Genomic DNA, 13,415 nt, shown 5'->3' with positions numbered 1-13,415 from the left:
TTTTTGTCTTTAAGAGATAGTGGCGTGGGCTGGAGCATGCATCTATGGCGAGCAAAGGGAGTGAGGCACAACGATTGTGCAAAAGAGATCAACCTATATATGCATATGTATGGATAGACATATATAGTGTGGGTGATAGGAAGCAAGACTCCGTGCGAGGAAGAAATGTTGACGGAGAAACTACAAATAGATACAGAGATGGAGATGCTAGCTAGAGGGACATCCGCAAGTTTGGGTGTTGGAGATGACCGCCGGGTGGTTCAGAGGGTGAAGTTATATATGTGTGTGAGAGGGCACTTGACTGCATGTAGAGAGAAACATATGTAGTGTGCGTGATAGGAATCAAGAGAGAGGGCGAGAAAGAAGGTTGATGGAGAAACAGATAAATAGAAAGATAAAGATGCTAGCTAGTGTGCGTTAGAGATAGGACTCGAGTTGATCAGAAGGTTGAGTTATGTGTGTGGGTGTGAGAGAGTTAGAGAGAGGGTGCATGTGAGTCACATACAAACAGATATTAGAGAGAAATGAGATCCCGAGAGATGGAGTTTTGTGTCTGCGAGAGAGAAAGATATTTCACAACGAGAGTGATAGCTAGAGAGACATATGAGGGAACGCAAGATATCTGTAGGGAGAGAGAGTGTGTGTGAGCGACATACAAGACAACAATGGAGAAATATGAGACCCTGGGAGACAGAGTTTGTGTTTGTGTGTGAGAAAGAGATATTTAAGAGGAAGAGTCGTAGGTTCTCATATCTAAGGAGCGAAAGACATCTCTGTATGAGGGGTGTGCGAGTGGCACACATGGGAATAGTAGAGAGAAATGAGACCCCGGGAGACAATGTTTTGTGTTTGTGTGAGAGAAAGAGATTCCACATGGAGAATCATAGTTAGAGACACATAGCAGGGAGCGAGATATACTTAAAGAGAGATAGAGTGATGAAGGTCGAGGGAGAGAGTACCGTCAGTGTGTTACGAAGATAAAAGATCATTGTCGACATACAGGTAGAACGAGAGATACCTGAGAGACGATGAACGCATATTGGTCCAGAGAGATAGTCCTATATAAGCATGAGTGATAGCTATATGAGACAAATATCTGGATTAAAGGGGATTCAAATATTTAAACTAGAGATCACAACATCGATAATATCATAACACAAATTGGTGTATCAAACATGCATATTCATTTGAATTTGGGCACACGTGTAATGTTATATAGTTTATCAATATTGGTGATCCATAGATTCTTTAATTACGAACAATGCATGATTTATATGCAATTAATGTCTAAATGGGATTACACTATATGTTGCGTGTGTGAAACACATTATACATGTTTGAGAAGTAAAAAAACCCGCATGAAACACACATTAATTGGAGACAGTTAGCGAGGAATGCATACATTGGATTTCAACATAAAGTGGTTTCAAATATTTGAAAAATACAAATTGATGGATACAACCTTATGAATCTGAGATCATGCCATTTGTAAACCATATTTATGTATAAATGGTGTTGTGCTTTTGAAAGTATATATAAAAAATGATGTATATAGAATGTAATTCCAATTGAAAATGGATCCCGCCCGAAAAAAAGTAGAATACAAAAGGGATTCGAATTGAGTTGGCACGGTAAACGTGCACTCTGCAAAATTTGAACGAAGCGGGGAAAGTCGCAGTAACCGCACGAAACCAAAATCTGCGAGATGGAAATTACTACTACCTATCCCTGCCACGCAAAGCCTATCTGCCGGATTTCTATAGGTTTCGATAGGAGTAGGTTTGTAATTTCACCCAAACGTGACGTAACCGCCTCTCACCTGGATTCATACACGGTGGGCGCCAAAACACAGTGTGTCCTAGGCCGAAATCGACTCCCTCCCCGATTCATATTCATACATGGTGAGCGCCAAAAACAAACTCTCGTCGGCAAATATTTGGTGTATGCGAGATTACCGTCCTATCCCCAACCGACTAATATTGCTGTGATCTAGTAGAAATTTGAAACGGGGGCTAAGTTTGTAAATTTCCTCGCATTTGAGACAAGCGCGCCCTGAATACATGGTTCCCCCCTTCCTCTCTACCTCCCTTTTCCCCATTCGTACTCCGTGGGCGCCAAAACACCGTCTCCACCCCACCCTCCTTCGTCCGCTGCCGTCCGCCACCCCATACACCGCCATCCTCCTCCACCATGCCGGAGCTGATACCCCGCCGCCGCTGTCCATTACAAGAGATCAACCTCTCTCATCCACGGCTTAGGACCGGGATCCTTGCATCCCGTCCTCTCGCTTCATCCCCGCCGTCGTCCACCTTGCCGGCGCTGCTCCTACGACCGTCTCGTCCACCGCGTCCCGACGCCACCGTCTACCCTCCTAGATCTGGTTCCATGCCGCCGACAGCCATCGCTACCGCAGCACCATCAAATTCTCAGCAGATGCGTACACGGCGCCGCACCAGAGGCGGTACTCTTTCGTATCTGCTCAACTTATTTATCGCAGCAAGAAAATAGATCGCCACTGCTTTACTCTGATTTCTTGTCTTGGTTGCGAAGTTGCCTTTGTCCGGTTTGCACCTTCAGATCCGCCATGGCATGCTCAACACTATACTCCCAATGCTTATGGTTTTCCCCTTTTATATTCCACACTAGTTAAATCACAGTAGACTAAATTTCAAAATTGGGCCAGTCGATTTTTCAGAGCTCGCCGGAGTTCGCTGGTGCGAACGAAGGGGATCGGATGGTTGTGGGGCCTCGGCGAACGAAGAAAACTCGATGCGGGTGGGGATTGGGGCGGGGGTGGGGGTGGGGGTGGCGGAGGAACACAGGCGATGGGGGCCGGTGGTCCGGTCGGCGGCCCGTGCGGTGTTCTGTATGGGAAGAATGAGAGACGAGGAAGAAGATGGGTTAGGAGACGTAGGATCTTCATCCAACCGCCTGAAATGGTCGAGAGACAGCTGTGAGTTGCATTCTTAATGTGCTCTGGTTCATCATGTGTGGGCACTGCGCAACCAACATTTTATTATCCAAAATCTGCTTGCTCTTCTTTACCATGTTACTCTTCCGTTCTTCTTTAATATGTACTCTCTCCGTTCCTAAATACAAGTCTTTGTATAGATTCCACCATGGACTACACTCTAAAATGTATCTGGATACATCTATATGTGATCCATAGTGGAAATCTCTACCAAGACTTATATTTTGGAACGGAGGGAGTATGATAGTAGTACAATATGTTCCTTGTACTGAAGATGAGCAGGGACGTTTGCAGTGTAGAGGTCTATACAGTCGGTTGTGATGGACACTTTGAGCCTCTTTGATTCGTAGGATTTTGTAAACATAGGAATAGGATTTGTAGTCACCTGCCCACCTGAATCCTATATGAATAGCAAGGAAATGCAGGGAGCTGTGTCGCCTTTGAGAGTTACACTGATATTAACAGTACCGCACCTTCACTTGAAGAGAGCTGGTATCCGAAGCCTTTCTAGCCGTACCGGCAATACTAGCACATATATTCCAGCAAGTTCCACTTTGCTGATTTTACTCTGATGCTTAAGGTTTTCCCGTTATATCTACACTATGATCTGTGTAGCTGCTTTGTGTCGCACTAGCAGCAATCCACTCTTGAAGCTAAACACTGCAATGACTTACGAAATTGGCACCAAGGCAGTGAGTGCCATTCTGGATGCAATGAAACTCATACGCTCCCCACCTGTTGACTCTTGTTCAGAATATGATCCTAATGACTCTTGTTCAAAATTGCCACATATAGAGAGACATGGAATTGCATTTCTTTGGGCGCTGTGATTCATCATGAGTGGGCAACCAACACTGTATGCAATGAAGCGGAACCTCAAGAATATGCTTCCTCTTCTATTCTTTAACATGTTCCTCTTTGTTTATTCTGTATTTAGTACGTATAGTATGTTCCTTGTCAGGAAGGGGCGCAGGGACATCTGCAGTCAACAGCTGATAGAGCTGGCCTGTACATGATTGATAGGCTTTCAATTACTAGCGGCAATACAACACCGTATTTTCAAGCCAGTTCCACTTTCCTAATTTATATATCGTGGTTATGGTGTACCCCTGTTATGTACACTATGATCTGCCTAGTTGTTGTGTGCTCTTGTTATCATGATTTGGCAATAAATTCTCTATACAGTATATTATGAACCTATCATCTTCCAACTATCCTTACTTCTGGAGCCTATTTTTTTGTGTACTTGTGCCAGATTATATAAATGCACGCACCATATTACAGCACACATGAGCTCTCTCATCAGAATCCAGTGATAGCACACAAGTGTTTACAGGGGCGCCCCTATATTAGAATATCATCTGCATTACAAAGATAATCTCACAACTATTTATGTTTTCATGGTTCTCAGATATTATACGCAATTACAGTGAATATCAAAATCCACGCATCAGAGGAATATTGTGGAACACTGCAATGACTTACAAAATTGGCACCAAGGCATTGAGTGCCATTCTGGATGCAATGAAACTCATACGCTCCCCACCTGTTGATTCTTGTTCAGAATATCATCCTAATGACTATTCTAACCTCGAGGAGTCAAAGGCAGATGGCCTGTCCTGTTCACCCATCAAGGTGCCTGTTCTAATTTGGCAAGGTTTTATTGATTGCGCGTATCTTGCATATGTTGTCTTGCATTTCTTCTACTTTGTTGCACCACCATCTGCTTAGTTTACTCATCATATAACTCGAGATGCCATGCCCATCCATTACCAACACATATTCCATCTGTCATCATACCATGTTTTTCCACTCAAATGTTGTTCTTGTGCATCAGACATCAAAAAGGAAGAGGGTGATTGCCGAACCTGAAGTAGCACCAGCAAAGTCCTTGAAAAACATGGTGGTGCCAGAGAAATCAGACAGCGCCCCACTTATATTGGTTGTACAACCAGTGACACAAAACGTAGGACCGACTCCAACAGACTGTACCCATACTTCACTGGCCACACCACTAGTCCCACCACACAGAACCCGCACTCCAGCAAAAGGTATACCGATTTCATTTGCCATAGCACCAGCCGTACCACAGAAAAATCCCACTCCAGCAAAAAGTACAGCAAGTCCACCGGCCGAAGACATATCCCAACTGCAGAGACAACCAATTCCTGCAGATTGGAACCCCATTCCATTTATTCCCAGTTTAAAAGACAATGCTTTCAATGTTGTTAGGGACTACGTGCATATATTCCCATCATGGGAAGATTATAGTGAAGACAAACACCATTTTCACATCTTCTTGTCCAACTTACGTGTAAGTGCTATTATTCATGGTTATTATTTTCCTGTTTTCTGCTGATTGAACACATCAATGATTTACATTACATTGTTGTAACTAGGCGAGAGTCAATCTGGATAGTCATGACGAGCAAAGCTTGCTTGTGCTTTTCAAGAAAGCATTGCAGCATTATCAGTGTTACCTGAGGAAATCACACTTTGATGGCAAGTCTATAAACGAATTTCCGGTGAAGTCTCCTGTGCTAAATTTAGAAGACATTGAATGGAAAAACCTTGTTATGCACTGGTCTCGTTCCCAGGATGAGGTACTGTCTATGAAATCACATGACAATTTGAACTTCTACTTTTCCGCATGTGCCTCACGGATCTTTTTTGCAGAAAATCTGCTCGAAGAAGAATTCCGGTTTGAAAAGAACGACATGATATCGCAAATATGATGCCCACTGCTTTGCTCTTGTTAGTACATGTTGTCCTATATCACTGTACTTGCATACATACCTGGTTTATTATGTGACAGCAGTATGCATGATAGCTTGCTTATCAATTGTTCGCTCCAAATTATCTGATCTGTATGAATGGTTACATTAGTGTAGAATATATCCAATAACAATGAATTTTTTTAGCTCTGCATTGTTCTTGTAAGTATATGTTGTCCTTTATCAGTGTATTTATATTGACAGGTAGTTGTTCATGTACCATCACTCTGCAGCTTATTTTCCTTTGCCCTCCATTTTCTACACATCAGATCTATATTTACTTTTACCATAAGGTTGGTACTGAAGAAGTTTAGTTGTGCATTGCTCTTGGCTGTGCCTTTTGCCTGTATCGCTGCACATATATTTATAGCTACTTGGTTATGTAGCATCACTCTTCATCTTATCTTAAATATTCTCCATTTTTTCGTATATTATCACATCTATATTTACTCTTAACAAAATGTAGAATAAAGGCAATGCTTACGAAGAAGATTCTGTGGTAAACTTCTTGAATTGCCCCCCCCCCTCCCCCATCAGCATGGACAAGGGCTTTATAGAGCCTGTCTTCACCAGTAATGTAAGTTTGTCCTTCTCAAGCCTTCAAACTTTGTTGTGTATATTTGGTTAGGCATGACTGCAACAGCTGTTTATTTTTGGTGTTTACATCAAATTGCATGTTAAAGTTTATTATGTAGTTCATAAACAAAAGTTAGTCCTTCTCAATTTAAGTTTTCAGTTGTACAACCAAGTTCCTTCTTCATACCATGTAAATTAAACCATACAGAGCAAGTGATCTTATTTTGCCAATCTGAAATGGGATAAATTGATAGCACACTAACCATTGATACTTATGAGTTCTTGATCTGTAATCGAGTGGTGTCGTGAAGCTGCCAATTCCTTCACGATGTCATCTGCCATGTCTTGACCTGAACAATACCATATTGTGTTAATGCAATTTTAAACTGTGTCACTTTATTCGTCAGTAAGAAATGTGATGAATTGTCAGCACTGATACTTTTATGTGCAAAACATATCATCTGTCTGCTTGTTTATGTTTCAGAGTGAGGAAGATATAAGTGTTGAACAAGCGCAGTCTCATCATCTTGCTCAGCTGCTTGCGCTGCAGCTCGCCAGCAGGCTAACCTTTCTTGAACTCTATTGAAGTGCAGTCGGTTTTGTATATTATTTTGTCGGCGTGTTTATTTGCATTGGTGGCGATCTTTGATGCCTAGTGTATGTAATCTGCTGTCTGCTTGTGCTTTATTATCATAGTGGCGAACTTTGATGCCCAATGGATGTAATATGTCGTAATTTCTTTATTGTATAGTCTAGGTTTTTTCTTATTCATGATGCTGCAGTTATTTTACTGTATATATCTAGTCTTCGCAGTAAACCGGCCAAACCGTAAAATTACGGTAGCCGTCATGCAATCATGATGTATGATCCGCATCATGGGCCCCGTCATCTTGGTCCGTTAAAAGGCCAAAAGTAAACTGGCCCACTAGTAGATTTTGGCCTTTAATAGGCCGAGTAACCCCCGTCCCTCTTTTCGCAAGAAAACTCAATGGGCATTTAGGAGGCTGAGAAGTAGGTTGGGCCTGAAACGTGCCGAACAGCTCACAGGCCGGCAGCAGCCCGAAATGGACCCCGGCCCATGATTGTGTGAATCAAATCACGGGCTTTTAGCAGGCCAAAGTTGTCTCGGTCCTTGTTTGGCCCAATCAGATATCGGTTGCGAGCAGGCCGGATGCAAACCGGGCCGTAGTTAGGCCCAACTATATGATGGGCTTTTAACAGGCCGAAATTAATATAGGACCGAAATGTTAAACGGGCCCTTAACAGGCCGAAACTAATATCAGGCCGAATTACTAAATGGGCCTTTAGCAAGTGGGCCCAAAAGCATAACGTCCAGTTGACGGGCCGAATCTGATATGGGCCATAATTGAGCCCAAAGCCTCTTAAAGGGTCGGACCTGATCTGAGCCGTGATTTGGCCCAGAACGTGGTAGGCTTTTAACGAGCCGGATCTCATATGGGCCATTATTAGGCCCGGAACGTGGCAGGCCATTAATGGACCGAATCAAATATGGGCCGACATTTGGCCCAAAACATGGCAGCCAGTTAATGGGCCGGCCTACTAGGGTCCTCAAAATTGTGGGCCTACAGCTGGGCCGGCCCATTAATGTCGGTGAAATCTAGTGGGCCTTTAGCTGGGCCGGCCCATTATGGTCTGTAAGAACTTTGTGGGCCTTTACCTGGGCCAGCCCATTATGGCACACAAAAATCTTGTGGGCCTTTACCTGAGTCGACCCATTATGGCCCGCAAAATCTTGTGGGCCTTTAGCTGGGCCAGCCCATTATGGTCCACAAAATGTCATGGGCCTTTATCTAGGCCGGCCCATTATGGTCCGCAAAATCTTGTGGGCCTTTATTTGGCCAGCCCATTTAAACTTGATGGGCCGGTCCACGTGTCAACATATCATAGGCGTGTCTCGCCCATTGGATGAGTGACACCTGTGCCAACGCGGACCTGACACGTGTTTCCTCCGGGCAATGATGATTTTACACATGGAAAATCCCCATTGGTCGGGGCTGTTAACGGGTTATCGGATCCAAAACCCGACCCGATAGCTTAACGATGTTCCGTTACGATGGATGCCACGTGTCGGTCACCCTTGACGAAAGCACTTCTGTGACGCGCGATTTATCGTCATGAAAGTGAACACTTCCGTGATGATAATTTTGGTAATGTCATGGAACACTTCTACGACGGCACAGGTATGACTATATTGATTCTGTCATAAAATCGTCATGAATGTACATGCATGACAAAAAACGTGACCTACTGTGACAAACACGTATTATCACGGAAGTGTATTTTTTTGTAGTGATTATTAATAACTTTAGTGCAAATATCTGACAAAGATAGGCGAAACAAGCCTCCGCACTCATAGCCTTTTCCAACAAATTGTCCACATTTGGAAATTACAACTTTATTGGACTCAAAAACCAACTTAAAACTATCTCGACATAAACGGGAACCACTGACGAGATTCTTATTGATGGACGACACATGATGAACGTTCTTCAGACGCACGGTCTTCACCGAAGTAAACTTCAGATCAACCATACCGACACCTCGAACAATGGCATGTGACCCGTTCCCCATCAGTACGGGAGAAGTCCCTATGGCCTGGTAAGAGAAAACATGGAGGCATCAGCACAAACATGTACATTGGCACCGGTGTCAATTAACCAATCAGGGGATTGAAATACTGAAAGGATGGTAGGAAAAATACCGTACCTTGATTCCCTTATATCAGTATCACCGATGACAACATTAGCGGACTTGCCACTCTTCTCATGTTCAAGCTCCTCAAAGCGGTTAGGACATTTCGGAGCCCAGTGATTAGGATCACCGCAGACATGGCAAAGTCCCTTTCCCTTCTTATGAGAATTCTTCTTGAAATTGGTAGAATGTGACGGCTTGTTCTTTATATCAAACTTGCCTTTGCCCTGAGTTTTGTTCTTGTTGTTTTTGAACTTGTTGGGCTGGAAGTTCTTCTTCTGTACCATGTGGGCACTAGAAGCTCCCTCAGCAATTCGAGCACGTGTGTCCTTTGCTCTCGCCTTCTCTTCAACATCAAGAGTATCAAATGAGATCCGAAACGGAAAACTCCTGTCTCTTGTGTTTCAGGGAAGTAGCGAAATTGTTCCACGAAGGTGGAAGCTTGGCAATGATGCCTCCAGCAACAAATTTGTCCGGCAACACACACTTTAAGTACTCAAGTTCTTTTGCGAGCGACTATATCTCATGAGCCTACTGGACAACAGAGCGCTCATCAGTCATCTTGTAGTCATAGGATTGCTCCATGACATACAACTCGTTGCCGGCGTTCGAGGCCCCAAACTTGGCCTCGAGCGCAACCCACATGTCCTTGCCGTTGTCAAACAACATATATGAATCCACAATGGAATCATCCAGAACACTCAGAATTGCGCCTTTAAAGAGGGTATCGATCTTCTCAAAAGCTTCCTGCTGTGCAGGATTAAGATCGCCCTCGGGCTTGCCCTTGGTGGCGTCATAGTTGTACATGGTCTGGAACTAGTAAACTGCTCTCGTGCACCACCTCTTATATTGCACCCCCTTAAAGGTAGGCGGCTTCAGATTGCAGCAAAACCACTCGGAGTAAATTGCCTATAATCAGGTTTTTGGAGAGCGCACTCCCACGACTACTGGCAGCGACGACTTCGCCAACGACGACTTCTTCCTTGACCTCGGCAACCTCATCTTCAACGACATGGGCGACAACATCAACACCGGCGGTGCTGCCCCGCTGCACCGTATGTGATTCTATCCTTCTTGTTCGAGATCATGGTAGAATTTATGTTTCTAGTATGTGCCATAGATGAGTTTAATCTCTGCTAGTGCTGTCATGATTTATCATTTGTTTATTCAAATTAGGATTGTTGGAAATATGAGCAAATTATTACGAGTTTTAATCCGAATAAATAGATGATAAATCATGACAACACTAGTAGAGATTAAATTAATCATGCGAACACATATACTTACTGATCATTGGATCCCTTCTATTCCTCCGTCTTTGCTCAAGCCGATCTCTCCAATTCCAACAAATGCAACAACGCGTTCTTTAATTGCTGAGGCTACACACACATGGAATAATGAAATTGTACTGGCCTTTTTTGATGAACCTGCTGCTGCAGCTATTTTACATGTACTCCCTCCGTTCGGAATTACTTGTCTCGGAAATGGATGTATCTAGAACTAAAATACGTCTAGATACATCCATTTCTACGACAAGTAATTCCGAACGGAGGGAGTACGTATTAATCAGTTTGTTGGTGAGGATTTTGCTCGGTGTCCATCTACCAGGTATGGGGTGTATACTGTGAAATCAGCTTATAACTTGGGGCATTCAAAACGTTTCCTGCTAGCTCGCAGCCGCAGTGGACGTGGCCAGTCTTCTAACCGAGCTATTGAAGAGAAATTTTGGAAATCAATCTGGTTAATTAAGGCTCCTGATAAGATGACGATTGTCCTTTGGCGTCTTGCACATAATTTCTTACCTTCCGGTGAACAACTTCTTCGGCGTCAGATTCCAACTTCGGTGAATTACTGCTTCTGTGACAAAACAGAAAATATGGACCATACTATCCTTTTTTGCCCTCATGTTCATGTTATCTGAGATGAGATAAAATCTTTCATGTTAATTTGTGCCGTTCAGATTTTATCTCGTCCATGCAGTGGCTATTTGATTTCCTTCAAAGATCTTTTGACCAAGAGGCAACTATTCTTGTGGCGACGATATGGCATATATGGGAAGCCAGAAATGAGGCTATTTATCATCGTTTGCGTGTTACTGTATGAAGGTCCGTGCTTATGTTGAGATGATTTCGATGCACTTATTCAAGCCAACACCTGTTCAAAGACGTGAGACACATGCTTCTAGCTTCAATTAGTCACCACCGCCCGCAGGTACTGCGATGGTTTATGGTGATGCTGCTGTTTTTGCTAATCTCAACAAGGCTGGTTTGGATGTGGTGGCCCTTAATCATGAAGGAAATTGCCTTGTGGTATGTTCAGAGCCCCTATGTGGACTTTTCGATCCAGAAATGGCGAAAGCCCTTGCGGTTCGTCGAGCACAGTGGCTCGGGATAAAAGACTCAGACACATGATCTTCGTCTCGGATTGCCTTTCTTTGATACAACAGATTAATTCTAATATTCAGGATCTATCTGATGTGCGCTCTGTGGTGATGGATATCAACAAGCCGCCATGGCTTTTACTTCTTCGTCCTTCAAGTATGTTCGTCGGCATTGTAATGTAATTGCTCGTGTCATGGCCAATTCTTATAAGAATGAAGGCAGCTACAAATCATCCGGTTTGTCAGCCGTCCGATATACGCAATGATGGTCGTTCGATCGCAGGAACCCCATGGCAGCACCGAGCACGCGGCAATTTCAACACAACACTGATGGTGTTCGGCAAAGCTTCATTGTAGCACTCATGGCAGCACCGACAGTGTCGGGCAAAGCTCCATTTTGCAGCCCCGGCTGAGCTTCAACGCAGCATCGACGTCTCCGGCGAAGCTCCATTGCAACTCCGGAGAGGCTCCATTGCAACCCGGCAAAGCTCCAATGCAACACTGACGGCTCCGGCGAAACTTCATTACAACTATGACGAAGCTCCATTGCAGCCCCGTCGGAGCTGCAACGAAGCACCGACGGCTCCGGTGAAGCTCGTTGCAACTCCGGCGAAGCTCCATTGCAAACACCGACACCGAGATGAAGCGGGGAATGCAACAGTGACGTCAGCACCCGAGATCTCGCCGCCACCATACCTCGGGTGCTTGCAGCACTGCACCTTCCGCAAGCACGTAACTCCCTTCCCCGTGTTGCTTTGACGCGTGCGTCGCCGGCAAGGACGCCCACTGCTCGCAGCATGATGGGTGTAGCAGTGATGTTGGTGATGTCACTCCATTTTTGCCGAGCGGTTTCTGCAACAGCTGCAGTGGCGGCAGCAACTCTTCACTACGCGGTGGGCGGAGACGAATGCAGAAGTGGCCTCAAGCCGTGGTGGAGAAAGCGAACAGAGCACGAACGGAAAGAAGAAAAGAGGAAAACTGACTCACGAGAAATGTGTGGATGGCTTCGCGAAGGAAGGGATAAGGCTGGATGTGTGATAGCCCCACAAGGACACGCGTTGCCCGCTCGAGGCGGATGATAACACCGAGAGATAAGTCGGTTAAAAATAAACGATTCCCTATAAGAATTCTAGTTCTTGTGTTTTTCATTCTATTCCGGATTGTATCGAGAGACCTTGTTGTATGACTTTACTGCTTAATCAATAAAATGCCGACTTAAAAAAAGAACCCGAAGGGAGGAGAAACTTTGTGAAGACTGCAGGCATATGGTCATCCAAAAACGAGACATCAGACTCTCTGAAAAAAAAACGAGACATAAGTAGTTCATCAATAGACAGACAGTTGGGGCGAACCAACCTATGGTTGGATGGTTAGAGAGACTGTGGTATTCCCAGCCCACCAGGGTTCAAGTCCTGCTGCTTGCATTTATTTCTGGATTTATTTCAGAATTTCCGGCGACGTGTGTACGTTCATACAGTTGAGTGTATGCACGTGTATATAAGCTCAAGCGCTTGTGTCTGTACGGTGTTAAAAAAAAGATACAGTTGGGGGCAAACAGAGAGGTAAATTATAAACTTACCCGCCGCCGCCTCTCCCCCCTCACCCGCGCGCCTGAGACGGTGGCCACCGTGATACGTTCTAGGGTTCAGCTCACCGGCGATGTCGACGCCGTTACCGGGGCGGACGCTCGTCGACCTCAACGGCGACGCGCTGGCCCACTGCGCGCGCCACCTCGGCGCCCGCGACGTCGCCAGCCTCGCCATGGCCTGCCGCCCGTTGCGCGCCGCCGCCTACTGCGACGCCGTATGGTATCACCTCTACAGGTCTCTTCCTTCACCCACTTTCCTCTTTCCTCTCGCTCTCGCCCGATTCGGGAATTTCGATTTATGCGTCGGTACACTCAGCTGTATAGGGCAATTTTTACAGACCCAATAGGTTTGCCCCCCTTTTTGGCGATTGCACGGTGTACAGGTGTACTGTTGATTGGGAGCTTAAAGGTGCG

General features: G+C 44.9%; 1 protein-coding gene across 2 annotated transcripts in view; it reads left to right on the top strand.

Moving 5' to 3' along the window:
* The first annotated feature begins 12,971 nt into the window (after positions 1-12,971).
* Positions 12,972-13,415, top strand: part of LOC119275109 (ribosome assembly protein 4-like) — a 7,713-nt gene continuing 7,269 nt past the window's right edge. The window contains exon 1 of one of the 2 annotated variants that reach the window (XM_037555901.1): positions 12,972-13,236. In XM_037555901.1, the coding sequence (XP_037411798.1) occupies positions 13,073-13,236 (164 nt within the window). In that variant the 5' untranslated portion in view covers positions 12,972-13,072. The remainder of the gene's footprint in view (positions 13,237-13,415) is intronic. The other variant, XM_037555902.1, reaches the window with a different exon arrangement.

Source organism: Triticum dicoccoides, chromosome 3B (genome assembly GCF_002162155.2).
Source record: "Triticum dicoccoides isolate Atlit2015 ecotype Zavitan chromosome 3B, WEW_v2.0, whole genome shotgun sequence".
In the NCBI taxonomy this organism is placed as follows: domain Eukaryota; kingdom Viridiplantae; phylum Streptophyta; class Magnoliopsida; order Poales; family Poaceae; genus Triticum; species Triticum dicoccoides.
Note: the sequence above shows the minus strand (reverse complement) of the source record. Positions and strands in the feature narration are given on the sequence as shown.